At 40.8% G+C, this 22,837-nt stretch overlaps 1 protein-coding gene across 1 annotated transcript; it reads left to right on the top strand.

Annotated features, from left to right (window-relative positions):
* Positions 1–1,410: 1,410 nt before the first annotated feature.
* AGA (aspartylglucosaminidase) lies at positions 1,411–12,858 on the top strand. Its single transcript, XM_007188988.3, has 9 exons — positions 1,411–1,637; positions 3,886–4,039; positions 5,373–5,485; positions 6,401–6,513; positions 7,745–7,859; positions 8,507–8,582; positions 9,419–9,526; positions 10,250–10,383; positions 11,799–12,858. Exons 1-9 carry the CDS (start codon positions 1,511–1,513, stop codon positions 11,897–11,899), a joined length of 1,041 nt encoding a protein of 346 aa, XP_007189050.2. The 5' UTR covers positions 1,411–1,510; the 3' UTR covers positions 11,900–12,858.
* The last annotated feature ends 9,979 nt before the right edge of the window (positions 12,859–22,837 follow it).

Here is a 22,837-nt window from a genome sequence, read left to right as displayed (position 1 = left end):
GTTTTTCAATTACACATGATCTAGGCTAATCTTCGGTAAACAAAACCTAATTTAAGTTTGTCACTTAATTAGAAGAGGCAGGTCTTTCGCGCTCTCAGCATTAAATATAGTACTTTTATTCCACCTCGGTTTACAAAGTCAAATAAGCTCGTTATCTCTGTTGCAGAATCTGTCAGCAAGAAAGATAACTTAAAATGATGATTAGCTGTTTAATGTCTCATGAAATTTCCAAGAGTAAATCTAATTAAGAACAAGCAGGGGCTTCCCTGGTGGCGCAGTGGTTGAGAGTCTGCCTGCTAATGCAGGGGACACGGGTTCGAGCCCTGGTCTGGGAAGATTCCACATGCCACGGAGCAGCTGGGCCCGTGAGCCACAACTACTGAGCCTGCGCGTCTGGAGCCTGTGCCCCGCAACGGGAGGGGCCGCGATAAAGAGCGGTCCCCGCACCGCGATGAAGAGTGGCCCCCGCTTGCCGCAACTAGAGAAAGCCCTCGCACGAACCGAAGACCCAACACAGCCAAAAATAAATAAATAAATAAAGTAGCTATAAAATTAAAAAAAAAAAAAAATTAGACACCTATTGTTGTAAATCTCTACCTCTAAAAAAAAAAAAAAAAAACAAGCAAATTACACAGACGTAAGTAAAAGGTTATAAACGCACTTTTCAACAATCATTGTTTTATGGGATGTCTACTTAAAACATAGTTCCCAGAACCTTTAATACGCTTCAGTTCACCTTTCAACAAGGTAAAGTCTCCGTTCCGCCTTTATTCAAACATTTATTAAGCACGTAATGGTGCCAGGCGTAAGGTAAAACACGTTCAGAAAGGCACAGAGGAAGCTTCGTGCCCCGGAGGCGCGGGAAGGTACACTGCCCTGAGCTGGGGGGACGGCGGATTTCTGCTTCTCCGGTGTCTCCATTTCTTTCAGCTCAGAGATGCAAAACCAGAGGACGTCCTACAAAAAGCTGCAGAGGAAAGACGACCGACGGTAGGGTGGGAGAAATCTAAACGAAGCGTGGCCGTAAGCCAGGCCGCCTCACCTACCCTCAAAACCCATCCCGGATCTCTGCGGCCAGGCACCCACGGAGCACGCTGTGAGCTTCGCCAACTTAGCGACTTCAACTTTTCGTAAGAGGCTGACACGTTAAAATCAAACTTGAAAGCTCCCAGGGTCGTGTAAGCCAAGGCCGAGCAATTTCATACTAACTTTCGGTTGAATATTAAAGAAAAAAAAAAAATCTGCGTAGACTTAAGGACGGTAGCGTGGACACCCCGACGCCCAAGGGGCACGAAAACCTCCCGCGGTCCCCAGGAGGAGGCCAGTTCTCGCGAGAGTTGAGGTGCCCGGACCACGCCCAAGGGAGCAGGCGGAGTGGGGTGGGCGGGGCGGGGCTGGCAGGTGGGCGGGGCGCCGGGACGGCGAGTTCCGGGATCCCCAGCCGCGGAGGTACGGGGGCCTGGACGGCTGGGGGCCTCGTCGGGCTTATTCTTGGCGGCGGTGGGCGGCCATGGCGCGGAAGCCGAGCTTCCGGCTGCTGCTGTCGCTGCTGCTGCTCTGCCGGGCCCCGGTGTGCAGCTCCGGCCCGCTGCCCCTGATCCTCAACACTTGGCCTTTCAGGAATGCAGCCGTAGCAGGTGCGGGGCCGGGGGCTGCGCTGCCAGAGCTCGCGGGTGGGGCGGGCCGCCGCCGAGCGCGCCGAGGGGCTGGGAGCCGGGAGGCGGGCCTTCCGCAGCCTCCCCTGCAGCCTTTCCCGCAGCCGCGGCGCCTCGGGCACATGGACCCTCCTCCCCGCCACTGCTGCATTTCAGGCCCTCAGCGTTTTTTGTGACTCCCTCTCTGCAGCCCGAGTCACTGTATTTTCCACCCTGCTGCCGACCCGGAGCAGTTCCGGCCTTTCTGCTCAGACTCTTCCTCCAGTGGCTCCGACGCCGGCTTTTTTTTTTTTTTTTTTTTTTTTTTAATTTTTTTTTTAATAGCTACTTTATTTATTTATTTATTTATTTTTGGCTGTGTTGGGTCTTCGGTTCGTGCGAGGGCTTTCTCCGGTTACGGCAAGTGGGGGCCACTCTTCATCGCGGTGCGGGGACCGCTCTTCATCGCGGTGCGCGGGCCTCTCACTATCGCGGCCCCTCCCGTTGCGGGGCACAGGCTCCAGACGCGCAGGCTCAGTAGCTGTGGCTCACGGGCCCAGTCGCTCCGTGGCATGTGGGATCTTCCCAGACCAGGGCTCGAACCCGTGTCCCCTGCATTAGCAGGCAGATTCTTAACCACTGCGCCACCAGGGAAGCCCCTCGACGCCGGCTTTTGATGACCTCCAGCCCTTCCCTGCCTCTCCACCTCACCTTTGGGGCCCGTCACATCTCCCCAGTACCCTCTACTTAGGCTGCGCCGACGGCTAAGTTCCCCCACAGAGCGTGCTCGCTTTACGTGCACTTTTTGTTGCTCCATGCTGACGCGCTGTATTTGCCACCTGGAAAAGGAGTTCCAACCTTGGTTATGCGTTAGGATCATCCTCAGAGCGTCTCAGAAGGACCCGTGCCTGGGCCCTACCTCCTGAGGTTTTCCTTTCACTGCTGGAACCAAAGCTTTTTTTTTTTTTTTTTTTTTTTAAAGCTGCCTAAGTGATGTTGATTTGCAGTCAGGATGGAGAACTACCAAACTAAGATACTACCTCTTCCAGGAAGACCTCCCTCATTTACTGTCCTCAAACCCAGTCTGAGTCAGGTGCCTGGCTTACGTGCTTTGATACCATCCTGTACACACGATGACCTTGTCATTTTCTTATCGTACTTGTCTCATTCAGTTCAAGACACTACCCTAGGAGTAGTTTTGGACCCCTTCTCCCCCATTTGAGGCTGCTAATATGATTTTCTGGGGCTGAATTAGCCTTAGAATTTGATGGAGCTAAGTTTGTATGTTATAGGCAGTGTAAATGATTCAGAGAAAAAAATGAGGAAACAGGCTGTGAGAAAGAAACTCCCAGCGATGATGAGACAGAAAAGAAAGTTCAGGGCCCTGGGCTGGGAACAATTCTGTGTATGTTGTCTGTGTTCAGAGGGGGGGAACTTCTCTAAATATACTTTCAAGCCTGTTCTTTCAGTAGTAATGCTTATTATTTACCAATAGTGGCATTAACCCGTCAAGGAATTCTATTTTTATTAGTAAAGAAATTGACTATTGAACACCTTTTTTTTTTCCCCCCCCCCCCTCTTTTCCATGTTTGGGGCTCTGGAGAACATAGTTTAGTGTTAAAAGCATGGCCCCTGGAACCAAAATGGTTACTTTTGAATCCAGACGCTGCTGCCTACTAGCTGTGTGACCTTGAACAAATAACCTCTCTGGGTCTGTTTCTTCCTCTTTAAAATAAGGATAGTAATTGTACAGTACCTGAAAGATTAAATGAATTATCCACGTGAAGCCCACGTTGTAATTATTTGCTGTTATTTTGTTGTTATGGAGACTTGCTGGTATATTTTTAATAATCGGATGATGCAGAAGAAATTTACGGGGCTATGATTTCATGAATTTTCAGTTTGCGTTTTAGTAGCTTCCGTTGTAACTTTTAAAACTGAAGGAGAGAATACTTCTTTTCTCACACACACACAGTAGAAAGAGGTATTAATAAGTGAAAAAACCCTCACTTTTGCATCAGTAGCCAAAGTCTGAATTCTTCATGGTAAAGAGTTGTGTTATAGAATTCTGTCTATATCACTCTGACTTCTTTGCAGTACCTGATAGACGAAAATTTCAGTTTAACTTGCAGTAAATGTGCAAACAGTTTTAAAAATAGGAGTTTTCAAGCCGTTTCTGGTTTGTTGCCTTTGGCATTGAAAAAAAAAAAAATCCGTGTCTACACGAGCACTCTTGGGATTTGATTGCCAGCGTGGAGGACGTTGGCGGCTGGAGGGTCTGCGCTGGACGCGGTTGAGAGCGGCTGTGCGGCGTGCGAGCAGGAGCGCTGTGACGGCACCGTGGGCTTCGGCGGCAGCCCCGACGAGTCCGGAGAGACCACCCTGGACGCCATGATCATGGACGGGTACGCGCGCCCTGAAACGCCCTGGTGCTCTCTGCACCTCCGCTGCAGGTTGAGTTACATTTATAGCTGATGAGTCTTCTACGGAGAGCAAGATGGACAAATATATGTGTGTGTTTTTTTAATTTTTGGGGGGGTAGAATTGATTTACAATGTTGTGTTAGTTTCAGGTATACAGCAAAGTGAATCTGTTCTACACATACATATACATATGTCCACTCTTTTTTAGGTTCTTTCCCATGTAGGTCATTACAGAGTACTGAGTAGAGTTCCCTGTGCTGTACAGTAGGTCCTTGTTGTTCATCTGTTTTAGATATAGTAGTGTGTTATATGTCAATCCCAATCTCCCAATTTATCCCTCCCCCCGCAATATATAAGTTTTGATGCAGGTCAAAACCCCTAGCATATTGTACTTGGCCTTTCCAAACACAAGGCGTTTCCCCCTCAATTAAAAGAAAGTCATGCCATTTGCAGCAACATGGAGGGACCTAGAGATTATCATACTAAGTGAAGTAAGTCAGACAGAAAAAGACAAATATCGTATGATATCACTTATTTGTGGAATCTAAAAAAAACGATACAAATGAATATATTTACAAAACAGAACTAGACCCAGAGACAGAGAAAACAAACTTATGGTTACCAAAGGGGAAAGGTACGGGAGGGATAAATTAGGAGGTTGGGATTAACAATTACATACTACTATACATAAAATAGGTAAACAACAAGGACCTACTGTATAGCACAGGAAACTATACTCAATATCTTACAATAGCCTATAATGGAAAAGAATCTGAAAAAGAATATATACATATATAGAACTGGTTCAGTTTGCTGGACCCCTGAAACTAACACAACATTGTAAATGAACTACACCTCAATAAAAATTTTATTTCAAAAAAAAAAAAAGAAAAATCATAATCATAGTAGAAAACTATCACATTGAGGTAGGTAGTCTCCTTAGAACAGGGAGAACCCCAAGGTACAGAAATACGTCTCTGACCTGGTAAACCATCGTTTACCCACCAACCGCAAACGCTGTGGGTTGCCTGACCTGAAGCCTTAAAACCCCTTTCAAAAGCCATATTTAAAACGAGCCATGGGAAACTGAGAATTTTAGTGCTTTGGGAATATAGGGGTAATAGATTCTCTGTTTGTTCCCTAATATGTCTGAAGGTGGGAATTTGTATGAACTTCATGGATGCGCCGTCACGTCTACGTTGAGACAGTGGAGTTTCTCCTGCACAACACTATAGCTTGAAGTAAAGCAATTTCTAGAAAATTTGTGAACCTATAAAAATACCTTAAAAGATCTTACTGCACTTTTTTCTTGCAGTACTACCATGAACGTAGGAGCAGTGGGAGATCTTAGACGAATTAAAAACGCCATCGGTGTAGCACGAAAAGTACTGGAACACACGACACACACGCTGTTAGCAGGAGAGTCAGGTATGTTTTAACTGTACTCAGTTTTTATGTAGTCTTGTGTCTATCGTCTTCACTGTGAAAAAAGGACTCAGTATAAAATAGTGGATAAAAGCAGAGCTAAGTTCAAATTCAAGCTGTTTTACTTAATATCTATTTAACTTTGGATAAGTTACTTCTAAATTGTACTTTCTTCATTTTTAAAATAGGATTTTTAGAAATCAGTTTATTATCAATGAATGAGTAACTGCTGGAGGGAAACAGGATTCAGCATTATTCCTCTTCTTGTGTTACATTTTTATGGGTGTAAGACCCAAGGCGCATAGGATAACAGAGGATGGGAACGGGTGGAGTGTTGCTATGGCGATGGCACTTCCTTGAACACCTCCCAAGGTATATACCCCAAACCATACCGTGATCTGTATTCAGAAAGATCATTCTTAACCACGTATTAGCTGACAATTCCAGTAGGCGCCCTTCAGTTCTGTTGAAACAGAATGGAAAACCACCTGACAAACACAGGAGCTGTCAGTCTTTCATGGAATCCGGTGGTGCCTTTATTTGGTGTCTCAACGTTGTTTTACGCTCTGGGCATTGCACCCCAGTTACAGTCGCGGTTGTTCCGAGGTGTCCCTTTCCTTTTGTGAAGCAGAAGCAGGGAGATTCTGGAGGGAAGGTGGGAAAGGAGAGCTGTCACCACACACCGCCCCCCACAAGGGTCTCGGCAGATCAGGGTCAGGAAGGACGTAGGGAAGTCGAGATCTAGAAACTGATGCCCATGACACTCTTCACGTGTGAGTACTCCCTTGACCGGCTGTGTTTACCCCCAGGATGGCTGCGCTCCACGTGCGCGACAGCTGACCCACAGCACTTCCTGTGCATCCATTTTGTTTAAAAGATAATACTTAACTCGTTTACATTTTTCTCCCTCATCTCCAGCCACCAAGTTTGCCGAAAGTATGGGGTTTATCAACGAGGATTTATCTACCGATGCTTCTTGTGCCCTTCATTCAGATTGGCTTGCCTGGAATTGCCAGCCAAATTACTGGAGGGTACGTGTGCACGATTTGTAAAAGTCAGTTACTGAAAATACTGCGTGGCGCCCCTGCCGCTCTCGGTCACCCACCTGTTGCCTGCGGTGCCAGTCAGCGCCCTGGGGGCACTTCAGAACCAACGACTGGCGCCAGCTCTGGGCCCAGGATGGCCTCGACAGCTCCCCAGCTGCATCCCAGCCACGTCCTGAGTGGGGAGCTCCCGGCCCCCGGCAGTGGTTTCAAGCTGTGAAGGTTCTGCTGTGGGAGAAGCGCTGCCTCACTCAGAACTGCTCTGCTGTGTTCCCTTGTAACAAAAGGTTCCATGTATTAAGAAAACAAAGTTTGGGAACCATTAGTCTAAAATATTTCTTATATTTTAATCTATGTGAAGTATACCCAGTATCTCGCCCTTTTTTAACTTGAGGATTTATACTATTAGGTGTCTAGTATGTTACCAGGAAGATAATTTATCTTTAAGTCAATGGGACTTTGAGCCTAAATCGGTTTGTCTTTGCTATCCAGAATCCTGCTGTGGAGCGTGTTAGTCTTTTACCTGTTTCTTTGCCAAATCCTAGCTACCTCTGAGTAACCAGGGAGTCACTTGAAAGAGGCCACTGCATGAAACCAGGTCATGGGAGGCACCTGGTGCGCAAATGAGCAAGACATGAGTTGTAGGTTTCTTGCTTTAACACTAATCCACACCCACAGCCTGAACTTACGAATTTGGATTATTTTCCTGAGCCTTTAAGATTCATAAAAGAATCTGAGAGTACAGCTCAGGATATGTTCACATGTACCTAGCTTTGAAAAATAGAAGATTTTAAAATAGATTTTGCTTTAAATTTCAGAGTAGCTCTCCTTTGGTCAGGGAACAAATTCTAAAATTTAAAAGTCATGTTCTGTACCTGATTTCTTTGAGAAATCTAAAAAAAATCTAATCTAAAAATCTTCATTTATATTTGCTATTGTGCTGAGAATTTTTGGCATATACAGAGAAAAACTGGGGATCTTTACCGGATAATATAAATGTCTCTTCCGTATTATATAATTCTGAGACTAGACTAGGTATTTAGTAAAATTATATCCATCTGTCCACATAAGACTTAGCTAACCTTTGGCTTTTAATTCTTATCTTTCAGTTACCCGATGTCCTTTTGGTTTCTCGCTAATGTTTAGCGATTGTACATAACTACATGCTGGTTTCTAAAATCACCCTTTCTAAAAAATAAAACTTAAATCTTGTTTACAGAATGTTATACCAGATGCTTCAAAATACTGTGGACCCTACAAACCACCTAGTATCTTAAAGCGAGAGGGTTCTACCTACAAGGAAACGGGAGATAACTACGGTCATGATACTATTGGTAATTTGCCTTCTATACCGTTTTTATGGTTAAAGTTCAGCTAGTTTTAATTGTCTTCCTGTAGTTCTTAACTTCTTTATCCTTAATCATGTACCAGAAGGTGATTTTGATTAACTGGCAATTAAGAAAAAAAAATACACACACACACACACACATATATATACACACACACACACACACACACACACATTCTTTTCATATCATCTGTATACATTTTGGTAAATTACTTTATACATAAATCTAATGATTATTCACTTGGGGATTTTTAAATCTTTGATATTTAGTTCTTTAATAACGTTATGTTTGCCGCATTCAAATGATCTTTCCAGTCATTTCCTGTAATGTTGAAAATTTCCATTAGTCTATAGCCGTGATTCTCTTTGGCATTACCTTTGAAAAAGCATTGAAAAGTGAGCAATTTGAAGTGAGGATATGGGATGTCTACAAAATGATGCTGTGAAACAAGGTCATTAAAAAACACAGATTTCACCACTGGTGTAATTTTCAATATTCCCAAGATTCCTATTGTCTTCTACCTGAAAATAATGGAAGAGGATATTTATATTACCGACTGCTCAATTATTTGGTTATATTTGAGGTACACTTTGGAGTTGATACCTACAATGATTTTTTTTTTTAATTTCTAGGCATGGTTGTCATCCATAAGATGGGAAATATTGCTGCTGGTACATCTACAAATGGTATAAAATTCAAAATACCTGGGTTAGTGTTTCTAAAAGACCAGATCTCGAAAATATGTACTGAATATCAACCAGTATGTCCCAGGTGCTATGGGGGATGCAAAATGCAAAGCACAACCCTACTCTCACAGCTAAGGTTATCGTGAAAGAAAATAAATTAGTAGCTGCTAAGTGCAAAGGAGAAGGTGTCTCAGCCAGGGCAGCAGAGTTTAGGGATGGTGGTGTGACCAGATTAAGCTGGGGCCATCAAGGAGGCCTGGAGAGAGGGGCTGGGGGCTGACCCTGACCCTGAGAGAGGGGCCAGGGACATCCAGGCCAAGGCACTAGCAGATCCAAAGTAGCACAGGCTCAGGTTCAGGGCTCCCAATGGCCAGAAACAAAACCGCACATCTGTCGGGTGCGGGGGAGGAAGACCAGATCCAGATTTCAGGGGGTCTTTAAGGATTTCTGGATTTTATTTCAAAGTAGTAGAAAAGCATGGAAGGTTTATTACAAGGAAAAACTTGAGTAAAATGTTGGCACCTGACCTAGACAGCAGGAATAGATTGTAGGTGAGGAAAACCAGTTGGCACCTGCTGAGACAATCCAGAAATGAGACGATCAAGGATGGCGATGGTGGAACAGTCACCGTGAACCTGTGCCACCCCGCCACGTATGATGGGCTGTGCTGTGTGATTCTCATGTACTGAACGCAGGTGTATGAAAACCTAAGTGGAAAAACTAAGGAGAGTGTAGTCTCTGTATTCCGATGAAGAATTTACTTGAAACAGTAGTCAGTGACTAAGTAGAAACGTCTCCTAAAAGAATTTTCTGCACTTGACTTCCTGTCCTGAATGACCACGCTGTGCCCTCCCAAAGTCGAATAGGAGACTCGCCCATACCTGGATCTGGGGCCTATGCGGACGACACTGCGGGAGCTGCAGCAGCGACCGGGGACGGCGACATACTGATGCGCTTCCTCCCAAGGTGCGCCCTCCCACGTTTGTGGCTTCAGGGATCTTAGAAGGAGATACTGTCCCTCAAGAGAGAACGTAATTGTCTGTGCCGCGTGATCCGAATTTGCGTGTACGAGAGCTTTTCAGAAGCCCTGCTTCCCAGCTCCTGACACCGTCATTTTGACAGTCCTCATCATTCAAATGAAGTAATCATAGCCCTCTGAAACAGAATAATACTGCTCACTCTGCTTCACAGATGAGGATGCTTGGGATCTATTTAAATAATTTACATAAGGCCACTGAGTAAAGGAACCGTGATAATTGATGATAAAAGTAGGAAATGCAGTCGCTGTGTACAATTAATTACTGAGAGATAATCCTTGCAACTAGATGTTTTGCGCATGCCTAGTATTTTTCCCCATTGATTGTAGCCCCATTTCTTACTTAAATATAACCTCTATACTTTATGACTTCAGGCTGTTTTTACTAAGTAACAGTTATTCAGCTGAAGCCAAAACTAAAAGTCCTTATCTGAAATGAGTGGGTGGATTAGTTGAAAAGGTAGACATGGTATCAAGGTTTACTTCCTTTCCTGTTGATACTTTCACAGGAGTTACAGACCTCTTTTCACTTAATATGCACTGTATTTTGTCAAATGTGACAATTTTGATGGTTTTAGATGTCTAACCTCAAGTAACCAAATTTGGAGTTAGTTTACTCTGTGATACTAAAGTTTTGCCTCTGTTTAAATCAGCTACCAAGCTGTAGAGTATATGAGAAGAGGAAAAGACCCAACCACAGCATGCCAAAAAGTGATTTTAAGAATCCAGAAGTACTTTCCCAACTTCTTTGGGGCTGTGGTATGTGCTAACGTGACTGGAAGTTATGGTAAGTTTTATCTGAAATTCATATTTATATGAACCTGCAAATGTTGATGAGGAGAGAGACTTTAAAATGTTGTTGGGTATTTTAATCCTGTGCAGTAGAAACAGGGACTATATTGAGTAGGCAGTGGATACATGTGACCTGTTGATGTGTCAGGACCCCCAGAGCGTTAGAAGTGCACCCGAAACCCTCCTCTGTCGACTGGCAGTGGTCAGGGTCCAGTCTTCGGCTTTTCGGTCTTACCCTTGACGTCTGTCCTCAGGAGAGTTTAGCTTCGGCTCAAGTACATGCTGAGATGGGCTAATCTAGTCAAATGCTTTTATTCGTTAGAAGTAGGTAGGGATAAATGATCTTCCCCACTTCTCTGTTCATTATTTAAAGGTCTCCGTCATTTAGATCTCAGGGCTCCCAGGTACAAAATGTATTACTAATTAGTAAACTAAAGGCGTTAGCAGAATTATTTTTGCGCTGTATTTGAGGCACGTCCTTTGCTTCATTTACTTTCCGTGTGAGCCTATCACAGTTTCAAAGCATTTCAAGATCAACCACTGCTGCTCCTCATTAGTGAGATTTCAGGTGGGGAAGGTACACAGCCTACTGATCAATACAGCTTATTAGGGTAGACTGCTTATTATTGCGCTTTGATCTTTTACTTCCCACAGTTTGGTATCTGAAAAACTTGTTTGAGGAATTCCTTACTCCTTTTTAAGTACTAAAATACAAAAGTCAATATAAGTTATGGGTGGGGAGGCTTTGTGTCTAAAATAAATCAGTTTCATTGATTCCCTCTTAGGAAATAAACCTTAGAAGGCTCAAAGTTAGATTTAACAGGATGTAAAAATGATAATTATATAATTGTAGATGAATTTAAAATTGACCAGCCCCTTATATTTAAAGTAATGGCATTAGAAGGGCTCCCTCCAGGTGTCTGAGCAGGGGAAGAAATCACTGTTGTCTGACAGAGAGCATCTTGACAAAACAAGGCTCACTTTCTACCCGTGTAGAAGCGTAGAAAAGAGCAGGGTGCCTGGGGAGGGGAGGATTATGGATGGATGAAGGGAATGGCCTAGTCACTAGGGAAATACAGTTTTTAGTGTGTGCCTGAAAATTTTCTTCTTCTGCGAAAAGGGTATGAAAACATTAAAATAACAGTAGCAATGACTGCATATGTATAGGAGCAAAAAATCAGCCTATATTCCGAGGTTCAAAGAGATGGCTTTCCCACTGCCTTTCTTTGCCCTCATGGACTGTCAGCTAATCTGCACTAAGGTGGACACACAGCCCACTTCCGTGTGGCCTGACTGGACAGCAGGTACACAACAGCCAGTGTCCAGGTGGGGAAGCAATGTCTGTACTGGTTGTAAATTACATGTGCATTCTCTATTTAACCAAACAACTTTTTCTCTTCTTGGCCCCAGGTGCTGCCTGCAATAAACTTTCAACATTTACTCAGTTTCATTTCATGGTTTACAATCCTCTAAAAAGTGAGCCAACTGAGGAAAAAGTCGACTGCATCTAATCCATCTTTTCTGTCCGCATCTGTACTTAAAGAAGAAAGAAACAGAGGCTGAAAAGGCTACTCACTGTCATCGTATAATGTGCCTCATGTATTCTAAAATTCTTTGTGTAAGATAAGCACAAAAATTTTATGCTAAAAGAGCATTTTCACTTTCTATATCTGAAAAATTTTTATTATCTGTTTTTATTTAAGCTTTGTATATCCCCTGAAAATGAATATGTGTGTGTATGTATTTTGTTTATGTTTAAATTTTGAGTGATATTTGGATTTCTGCTCAGTGTTTCAAGAAATTGCTCCTTTGGGGATTTACTTCCATAGTGATACAGTAAAGCCACAAGAAATAATCTATATTTGGATACTTAAAATAATTAGAGTAGCCAAGGTTTTTAGACACAAAGAAAAAAGTAACAATGAGTCACAGCATGATAAGTCCTGATTGAACCTCAGTACCTTAGAGTAATATGTCTCTTATCACTGGTTATCAGTTGTACATAATGCTCTCTTCTAGCCTGAAGAGGAAAGAATGCTGTTAATCATAAAGGTGCGTTTTGTTTAGCACGTATTAGAAAACGTGGGCCGTCTTATGACGAGCAACTGTGTTGATTTTCTTGGGCTTTTTCCTCTGGTGGTGCTCTCAGTGTGTGAAGGTTTTTAGCCACCAAAAAAAATCTCTGACCTTTTAGCTACAAATATTTCGTATTGATAATTTCTTCCGAAAATGATTTAGGGAACTTGATCTGTACTGTGGTTTTACTAATCTCTTGTGCAGATGTTGGTGGTTTGAATTAGCAGTGAGTCAGTAACTCTCGTCTGCCTTGTTTTTCTGAGCGCTCGGTCAGCCGTCTGCGGACAACTAGACAGGACTGTAAGTGGGCTTTCTCACTATCATCTTTGCCTTCATTACCTTCCTTTTACCTCAGGAGTCATTAATAAAACCGTATGTCCAGTATTGTCCCCCACCTTCAGTATATCTGCTCCGTTTTGTCCTACACTCATCTTAAGATTTAATGCTCTTCGTAAGTTAGGGCTAGAAAGCTGTCGTTTTGAGAATGCCCTCGGGTCACCTGTTCTCAGGCCTGGCCGTGTGTCATCACTGGGGAGCCTTGTCACAAATGCCCCTGCTCTGTCCCACCCAAGCAGAGTCCTCACAAATGGGAACTTGAAAGCTGGACTCAGCAGCTGCTGACGGCAGCCTGAGAGCTAATAAGGAAGCAGGCCCGCAGCCTCACACGCACAGAGCGGAAGGGGAAATCTGACTTCTGTGGGTTCCCCCAAGGCACCTCGACTTGCTGACATCTGATACGGGGCCTTGGAACAAGGGAAAAGCAGCCAGATTTAAACTGGGAATGTATTTATATCAAGACGAAACGCCTGTTCTGTGCGTTTGCCATCCGTTGACATGTTAGGCAGCCATGTATCACCAGAAAAATGAATTTGAAAGTCTTCATGGCCTGTTACTCCCCAGCAAATTAGAAGTTTAGCCAATCCTGATTTATAGAATTCTGACCTGAAGTTGTTAGACATACATATGTGCACTATATACACATAAACAAAAAAAGGGTCTGTTTCCATTACCAGCACTCAAATGATCCCTTTTTGTTTCAAAAGGCAAATAATAAGCATAATGCATTTTTAATTGAGATATCATACATAGACTATAATATACTTTTAAAGCCCATAATTTTTAATTGTTGGACTTCTTTTTAAAGTGTTATTACATCTGATGCTTGGTATTTGAATTTGGAGCTAAGAACATAATTGAACCCAGTATCTTAATAGTTTAATTAACTTCATTTGAATTAAAAACTGATGACATAAATATGTATCTTAATTGGATGCTAATTATGAAAATAGATTAAGACCTATTTATGTCACTTTACTGGTCATATTTTTAAAAAGATTCCTAGACCTTTAAAAAAGCTTCTAAAAAGGCATATTTAAATTTTTTGCTTGTTTTCTTGAGTATTATGCTATTTATGTGTTACTCAGTATATACTCAACCCGTCTTAGGAAGTTAAAAAGATGAGATAACAAGGTCTACAAAACTCGTTCTTCTGCGAATTGTTTGTGCCCCATTTGTGCTATATGATGGGTCTTTTCATATACAACCCAGGGTCAGCCAGTGAAGAGGCGTCATATTTCAGTATTTGGAAAAGCATCGCCACTTGAGGGATAAGATCAGTGCCACATGCAAAGTGGATATAATGGGGAAAGTTAAAGCTGCCATCATCAACCTATTCGCTTCTGAGTTAAAGGGACAGGAAGTCATATAGTTCTAATGCAGGGACAGTGCACCAAAGAATTGGTCAACTGATTTAAACTTGTGACCTTTCTATGCTGTGCATTAGACGTGGTTGCTCACGTATTCTCTTTAATTAAAATTTGGTTTCTAGAATGTGGATAATATGAGAAAATCAGGTATTAAGAGTAGACGTGGGAAAACAAAGTCCCTACCAATTGCCAGCAATCTGTCTCTATTTCTTTCTAACTTGTGCAAAATCCTTAAACACCGTAAATGTCAAAACACTTCTTTCCATTCCTAAATAAAACCAATGTCATTTGTCTTCCTCTCCTGTTCTGTTTATGGTAATAAAGGCTGATTGAAAATTAAACCAAAGAGTTAAGAATAAAAGCGATCCAAGCTCACTCAACTGAGTTCTTATGATGCTAAAGCAGTGTTGTATTGGAGACCCTTTAACCAGGGAGCCAATGGTTACATTGTTAATGTCCTGAAATCAGCCATGTTGGGAGTATTTATACCACATATGTCAGCAAATATTACTAATTAGGGCTTGTTTTCCCCCTAGAAAGACAGTTTACCAGCATACCATTGGCCAAAAGTGTTTTGAGATACTGTAGCATATATATCACACACACACATACATATGCATACACACACTGTCTTAGAGGAACTCTGGAACTTAATTCCCACCCTGGCTCCATCACTTACTAGCGGTATGCCCTGGAGCAATTAACTTGTCTTCTTTGTGCCTGAGTTTTCTCTCCTATAAAATGGGAATGCGGATCGTAACAGTACCTACTTTACCAGATTGTTGCGGAGATCTGCCTAAAGTATTTAGGACGGGGTCCCACACAGAAGGTGCTCAGTAAATGGTGGCTAATGTCACTGCTGTTATCTAGCCTGAAGCAAGAAGTCAGACTTTAAATAATATTTTGAGCAACTGTACCTGATACATCACGTATCTTACTGGCCACCATTTGCATCGTATCGAGCCCCTCGGCCTCTGACTCACTGCATTTACTCAGTACTGCTACTGGAAAACCACGAGTGAATATGCAGTTACTTGTGCCCATTATTCTCTGCCTGGGACCACAAAGGTGGCATTTATACACACCTACACACTCACCTTCCTTTTCCCACTGCATCTTGCCTGCGAGGAAAAAACCCAAGGCAGGAAGAGCATCAGTGAAATGTGTTCCTGAGCCTACTTAGTTATGTGTGAAATGTCGCTTGTGGGTGATTATTTCTTAATCACTGTCTGTAGTTACTCAAAGAATGGCTTCTCACAACCCTCCTAACATATAATAATACAAGTCAAGATGATAAACACGTGCTTATTTCCTCTCCCTCTACTGCTCTAAAATTACGTTTAAAATGAAGACGAATAAAGAGAAAATAAGTCCACGATATCAAAGAGAATGCAAGGGGATCAGTGGAAGACTTCCAAAAAATTCAGAAGATGGAAGAAAAATGTCAAAAATGAGTGAAGGAGATTATACCGAGAACTGGTGAAGAAGATCTGCTCATACAACTCTGGGAAGATTAAGAGTTCAGCTGTCAGTAATAATACAGTAAACTAGTGAAATATAGAGTTAAAAACAAGAAAATATATATAGGAATCCCCCCTACTCTCTGCCACACGCATACACGCACACAAACACACACACACACACAGAGGTTGCACACTTTGGATAAACTTGGAGAAGGAGCTAGAGAAGCTAGCTCAAAGAGTTCCTTTTCCCAGACAAGGCACTCTGCATGCAGCGATTAAGACAGTCAGCTCCTAGCTAGCTCATCCTAAAGTAAGGACTGCCAATTGCCAAGCCCTGCCCATGTTCACAGAGCACAGAGTGGACTTTCTGACAGTTGCCTTATTCTTAAATATTAGATGGTAATCTAGGATTGCTGGATAGTTGAAAAAAGTCTACAAAATGAAAGCCATTTTCTTAATGTAGGAGGAATCACACATCCCAGAATGAAGCAGGAGGAAAGAGAAACAACTTGGGGACACAAGACAACAGTAAAAGAGAAAGTGCAGTACAGAAGCAAGAAAAACTACAATCCTGCAGCCTGTGGACCAAAAACCACAGTTACAGAAAGACAGAGAAGATGAAAAGGCAGAGGGCTATGTACCAGATGAAGGAACAAGAAAAAACCCCAGAAAAACAACTAAATGAAGTGGAGATAGGCAACCTTCCAGAAAAAGAATTCAGAATAATGATAGTGAAGATGATCCAGGACCTCGGAATAAGAATGGAGGCAAAGATTGAGAAGATGCAAGAAATGATTAACAAAGACCTAGAAGAATTAAAGAACAAACAAACAGAGATGACCAATACAATAACTGAAATGAAAACTACACTAGAAGGAATCAATAGCAGAATAACTGAGGCAGAAGAACGGATAAGTGACCTGGAAGACAGAATGGTGGAATTCACTGCTGCGGAACAGACTAAAGAAAAAAGAATAAAAAGAAATGAAGACAGCCTAAGAGACCTCTGGGACAACATTAAACGCAACAACATTCGCATTATAGGGGTCCCAGAAGGAGAAGAGAGAGAGAAAGGACCAGAGAAAATATTTGAAGAGATTATAATCGAAAACTTCCCTAACATGGGAAAGGAAATAGCCACCCAAGTCCAGGAAGCGCAGAGAGTCCCATACAGAATAAACCCAAGGAGAAACACGCCGAGACACATAGTAATCAAAGTGGCAAAAATTAAAGACAAAGAAAAATTATTGAAAGCAGCAAGGGAAAAACGACAGATAACATACAAGGGAACTCCCATAAGGTTAACAGCTGATTTCTCAGCAGAAACTCTGCAAGCCAGAAGGGAGTGGCATGAAATACTTAAAGTGATGAAAGGGAAGAACCTACAACCAAGATTACTCTACCCAGCAAGGATCTCATTTAGATTTGATGGAGAAATCAAAAGCTTTACAGACAAGCAAAAGCTAAGAGAATTCAGCACCACCAAACCAGCTCTACAACAAATGCTAAAGGAACTTCTCTAAGTGGGAAACACAAGAGAAGAAAAGGACCTACAAAAACAAACCCAAAACAATTCAGAAAATGGTCATAGGAACATACATATCGATAATTACCTTAAACGTGAATGGATTAAATGCCCCAACCAAAAGACATAGACTGGCTGAATGGATACAAAAACAAGACCCATATATATGCTGTCTACAAGAGACCCACTTCAGACCTAGGGACACATACAGACTGAAAGTGAGGGGATGGAAAAAGATATTCCATGCAAATGGAAATCAAAAGAAAGCTGGAGTAGCTATACTCATATCAGATAAAATAGACTTTAAAATAAAGAATGTTACAAGAGACAAGGAAGGACACTACATAATGATCCAGGGATCAATCCAAGAAGAAGATATAACAATTATAAATATATATGCACCCAACATAGGAGCACCTCAATACATAAGGCAACTGCTAACAGCTATAAAAGAGGAAATCGACAGTAACACAATAATAGTGGGGGACTTTAACACCTCACTTACACCAATGGACAGTTCATCCAAAATGAAAATAAATAAGGAAACAGAAGCTTTAAATGACACAATAGACCAGATAGATTTAATTGATATATATAGGACATTCCATCCAAAAACGGCAGATTACACGTTCTTCTCAAGTGCACACGGAACATTCTCCAGGATAGATCACATCTTGGGTCACAAATCAAGCCTCAGTAAATTTAAGAAAATTGAAATCATATCAAGCATCTTTTCTGACCACAACGCTATGAGATTAGAAATGAATTACAGGGAAAAAAACGTAAAAAAGACAAACACATGGAGGCTAAACAATACGTTACTAAATAACCAAGAGATCACTGAAGAAATCAAACAGGAAATAAAAAAATACCTAGAGACAAATGACAATGAAAACACGACGACCCAAAACCTATGGGATGCAGCAAAAGCGGTTCTAAGAGGGAAGTTTATAGCTATACAAGCCTACCTAAAGAAACAAGAAAAATCTCAAGTAAACAATCTAACTTTACACCTAAAGAAACTAGAGAAAGAAGAACAAACAAAACCCAAAGTTAGCAGAAGGAAAGAAATCATAAAGATCAGAGCAGAAATAAATGAAATAGAAACAAAGAAAACAATAGCAAAGATCAATAAAACTAAAAGTTGGTTCTTTGAGAAGATAAACAAAATTGATAAGCCATTAGCCAGACTCATCAAGAAAAAGAGGGAGAGGACTCAAATCAATAAAATCAGAAATGAAAAAGGAGAAGTTACAACAGACAACGCAGAAATACAAAACATCCTAAGAGACTACTACAAGCAACTTTATGCCAATAAAATGGACAACCTGGAAGAAATGGACAAATTCTTAGAAAGGTATAACCTTCCAAGACTGAACCAGGAAGAAACAGAAAATATCAACAGACCAATCACAAGTAATGAAATTGAAACTGTGATTAAAAATCTTCCAACAAACAAAAGTCCAGGACCAGATGGCTTCACAGGTGAATTCTATCAAACATTTAGAGAAGAGCTAACACCCATCCTTCTCAAACTCTTCCAAAAAATTGCAGAGGAAGGAACTCTCCCAAACTCATTCTATGAGGCCACCATCACCCTGATACCAAAACCAGACAAAGACACTACAAAAAAAGAAAATTACAGACCAATATCACTGATGAATATAGATGCAAAAATCCTCAACAAAATACTAGCAAACAGAATCCAACAACACATTAAAAGGATCATACACCACGATCAAGTGGGATTTATCCCAGGGATGCAAGGATTCTTCAATATACGCAAATCAATCAATGTGATACACCATATTAACAAATTGAAGAATAAAAACCATATGATCATCTCAATAGATGCAGAAAAAGCTTTTGACAAAATTCAACACCCATTTCTGATAAAAACTCTCCAGAAAGTGGGCATAGAGGGAACCTACCTCAACATAATAAAGGCCATATATGACAAACCCACAGCAAACATCATTCTCAATGGTGAAAAACTGAAAGCATTTCCTCTAAGATCAGGAACGAGACAAGGATGTCCACTCTCACCACTATTATTCAACATAGTTCTGGAAGTCCTAGCCACGGCAATCAGAGAAGAAAAATAAATAAAAGGAATACAAATTGGAAAAGAAGAAGTAAAACTGTCACTGTTTGCGGATGACATGATACTATACATAGAGAATCCTAAAACTGCCACCAGAAAACTGCTAGAGCTAATTAATGAATATGGTAAAGTTGCAGGTTACAAAATTAATGCACAGAAATCTCTTGCATTCCTATACACTAATGATGAAAAATCTGAAAGAGAAATTATGGAAACACTCCCATTTACCATTGCAACAAAAAGAATAAAATACCTAGGAATAAACCTACCTAGGGAGACAAAAGACCTGTATGCAGAAAACTATAAGACACTGATGAAAGAAATTAAAGATGATACCAACAGATGGAGAGATATACCATGTTCTTGGATTGGAAGAATCAACATTGTGAAAATGAGTATACTACCCAAAGCAATCTACAGATTCAATGCAATCCCTATCAAATTACCAAGGGCATTTTTTACGGAGCTAGAACAAATCATCTTAAAATTTGTATGGAGACACAAAAGACCCCGAATAGCCAAAGCAGTCTTGAGGCAAAAAAATGGAGCTGGAGGAATCAGACTCCCTGACTTCAGACTATACTACAAAGCTACAGTAATCAAGACAATATGGTACTGGCACAAAAACAGAAACATAGATCAATGGAACAAGATAGAAAGCCCAGAGATTAACCCACGCACCTATGGTCAACTAATCTATGACAAAGGAGGCAAAGATATACAATGGAGAAAAGACAGTCTCTTCAATAAGTGGTGCTGGGAAAACTGGACAGCCACATGTAAAAGAATGAAATTAGAATACTCCCTAACACCATACACAAAAATAAACTCAAAATGGATTAGAGACCTAAATATAAGACTGGACACTATAAAACTCTTAGAGGAAAACATAGGAAGAACACTCTTTGACATAAATCACAGCAAGATCTTTTTCGATCCACCTCCTAGAGTAATGGAAATAAAAACAAAAATAAACAAGTGGGACCTAATGAAACTTCAAAGCTTTTGCACAGCAAAGGAAACCATAAACAAGACCAAAAGACAACCCTCAGAATGGGAGAAAATATTTGCAAATGAATCAACGGACAAAGGATTAATCTCCAAAATATATAAACAGCTCATTCAGCTCAATATCAAAGAAACAAACACCCCAATCCAAAAATGGGCAGAAGACCTAAATAGACATTTCTCCAAAGAAGACATACAGACGGCCACGAAGCACATGAAAAGATGCTCAACATCACTAATTATTAGAGAAATGCAAATCAAAACTACAATGAGGTATCACCTCACTCCTGTTAGAATGGGCATCATCAGAAAATCTACAAACAACAAATGCTGGAGAGGGTGTGGAGAAAAGGGAACCCTCTTGCACTGTTGGTGGGAATGTAAATTGATACAGCCACTATGGAGAACAATATGGAGGTTCCTTAAAAAACTAAAAATAGAATTACCATATGACCCAGCAATCCCACTACTGGGCATATACCCAGAGAAAACCGTAATTCAAAAAGACACGTGCACCCGAATGTTCATTGCAGCACTATTTACAATAGCCAGGTCATGGAAGCAACCTAAATGCCCATCAACAGACGAATGGATAAAGAAGTTGTGGTACATATATACGATGGAATATTATTCAGCCATAAAAAGGAACGAAATTGAGTCATTTGTTGAGAAGTGGATGGATCTAGAGACTGTCATACAGAGTGAAGTAAGTCAGAAAGAGAAAAACAAATATCGTATGTTAATGCATGTATGTGGAACGTAGAAAAACGGTACAGATGAGCCAGTTTGCAGGGCAGAAGTTGAGACACAGATGTAGAGAATGGACATATGGACACCAAGGGGGGAAAACTGCGATGAGGTGGGGATGGTGATGTGCTGAATTGGGCGATTGGGATTGACATGTATACACGGATGTGTATAAAACTGATGCCTAATAAGAACCTGCAGTATAAAAAAACAAACAAAACAACTAATACTAAACTTTCATTGGGTTATTTGTATGGAAATATGTTAATATAAATGTTTCAGACATTACATGAAATTTCTAAAAATCTTATATTTGTATTTGTATGGAAATATGTATGGAAATATGTTAATATAAATGTTTCAGACAGTACATGAAATTTCTAAAAATCTTATATTTGTATTTGTATGGAAATATGTATGGAAATATGTTAATATAAATGTTTCAGACATTACATGAAATTTCTAAAAATCTTATATTTGTATTTGTATGGAAATATGTATGGAAATATGTTAATATAAATGTTTCAGACATTACATGAAATTTCTAAAAATCTTATATTTGTATTTGTATGGAAATATGTATGGAAATATGTTAATATAAATGTTTCAGACATTACATGAAATTTCTAAAAATCTTATATTTGTATTTGTATGGAAATATGTATGGAAATATGTTAATATAAATGTTTCAGACATTACAGGAAACGTCTAAAAATCTTATATGTTCTGGTATAATGTTATAAGTAATAATCCTAGTTATTACTTTAAAATGTATATCTCAGAAATAACTAATTTTCTTGTCAACTGCATTATTATGAACTTTCATCAAATCTTTAACCATGGTCATTTTTAAGTCTTTTGTCATTTACAGACAGTTCTGGGTGTACTCTGATGATTTTGCAAATATGTTCCTATAAAAGAGTTTCATCTTCAAGAAATTCATGGAAAAGACTCTGACAAGTACAGGTTTCTGGTAACTGACTGTACTGCTGAACTGAATGAATAAGCATTTTCAGAACTCTAATGAAAAACTGATGAACTCATAAAAGTGCTAACAAAAGATCAAGATGAAAAAAAAGAAATTAATTACATGGGACTGAGTGAACTGATGAGGATGAGTATAATTTTTGTGACTTTCTGTCTGAATTAAAAAAAAAAAAAATCCCACAAGGACTCAGAGGAAAAGAATATACAAATCAATTTTCACTGCAAAGTAAAGGAGCTGTTACAGTGGAGGATTACTGGACTGAATGTCAATGTTATGACATAGTATAAGTGTGTTTCATGTTTGGTAATTGCAATCATTGTTGCTTTTGTTGTGGTCATCCATGTACAATGCTTGGTGTCAGTCTATCTATCTCTTGTAAAAATAAAATACAGTGTGTGTGTGTGGAAAAAAAAAAAAAAGAGAAAGTGCAAGAAGTATTTTCAGTGAGATTTTAAAATATAATATCCTTCAGACAAGAACAGGATAGTATGAAAACGGTGCAAGGTAGAGGAAAGAAAATCTTCAACAAAAAAGAAGATCAAAAAAAAAAAAAAATAGGGCTTCCCTGGTGGCGCAGTGGTTGAGAATCTGCCTGCCAATGCAGGGGACATGGGTTCGAGCCCTGGTCTGGGAAGATCCCACATGCCGCGGAGCAACTGGGCCCATGAGCCACAATTACTGAGCCTGCGCGTCTGGAGCCTGTGCTCCGCAACAAGAGAGGCCGCGATAATGAGAGGCCCACGCATCGCGATGAAGAGTGGCCCCCACTTGCCGCAACTAGAGAAAGCCCTCGCACAGAAACGAAGACCCAACACAGCCATAAATTAAAAAA

The sequence above is a fragment of the Balaenoptera acutorostrata genome, chromosome 21 (assembly GCF_949987535.1).
Source record: "Balaenoptera acutorostrata chromosome 21, mBalAcu1.1, whole genome shotgun sequence".
In the NCBI taxonomy this organism is placed as follows: domain Eukaryota; kingdom Metazoa; phylum Chordata; class Mammalia; order Artiodactyla; family Balaenopteridae; genus Balaenoptera; species Balaenoptera acutorostrata.
The sequence above is the reverse complement of the archived record's forward strand: the minus strand, read 5'-3'. Positions and strand labels throughout refer to the sequence as shown.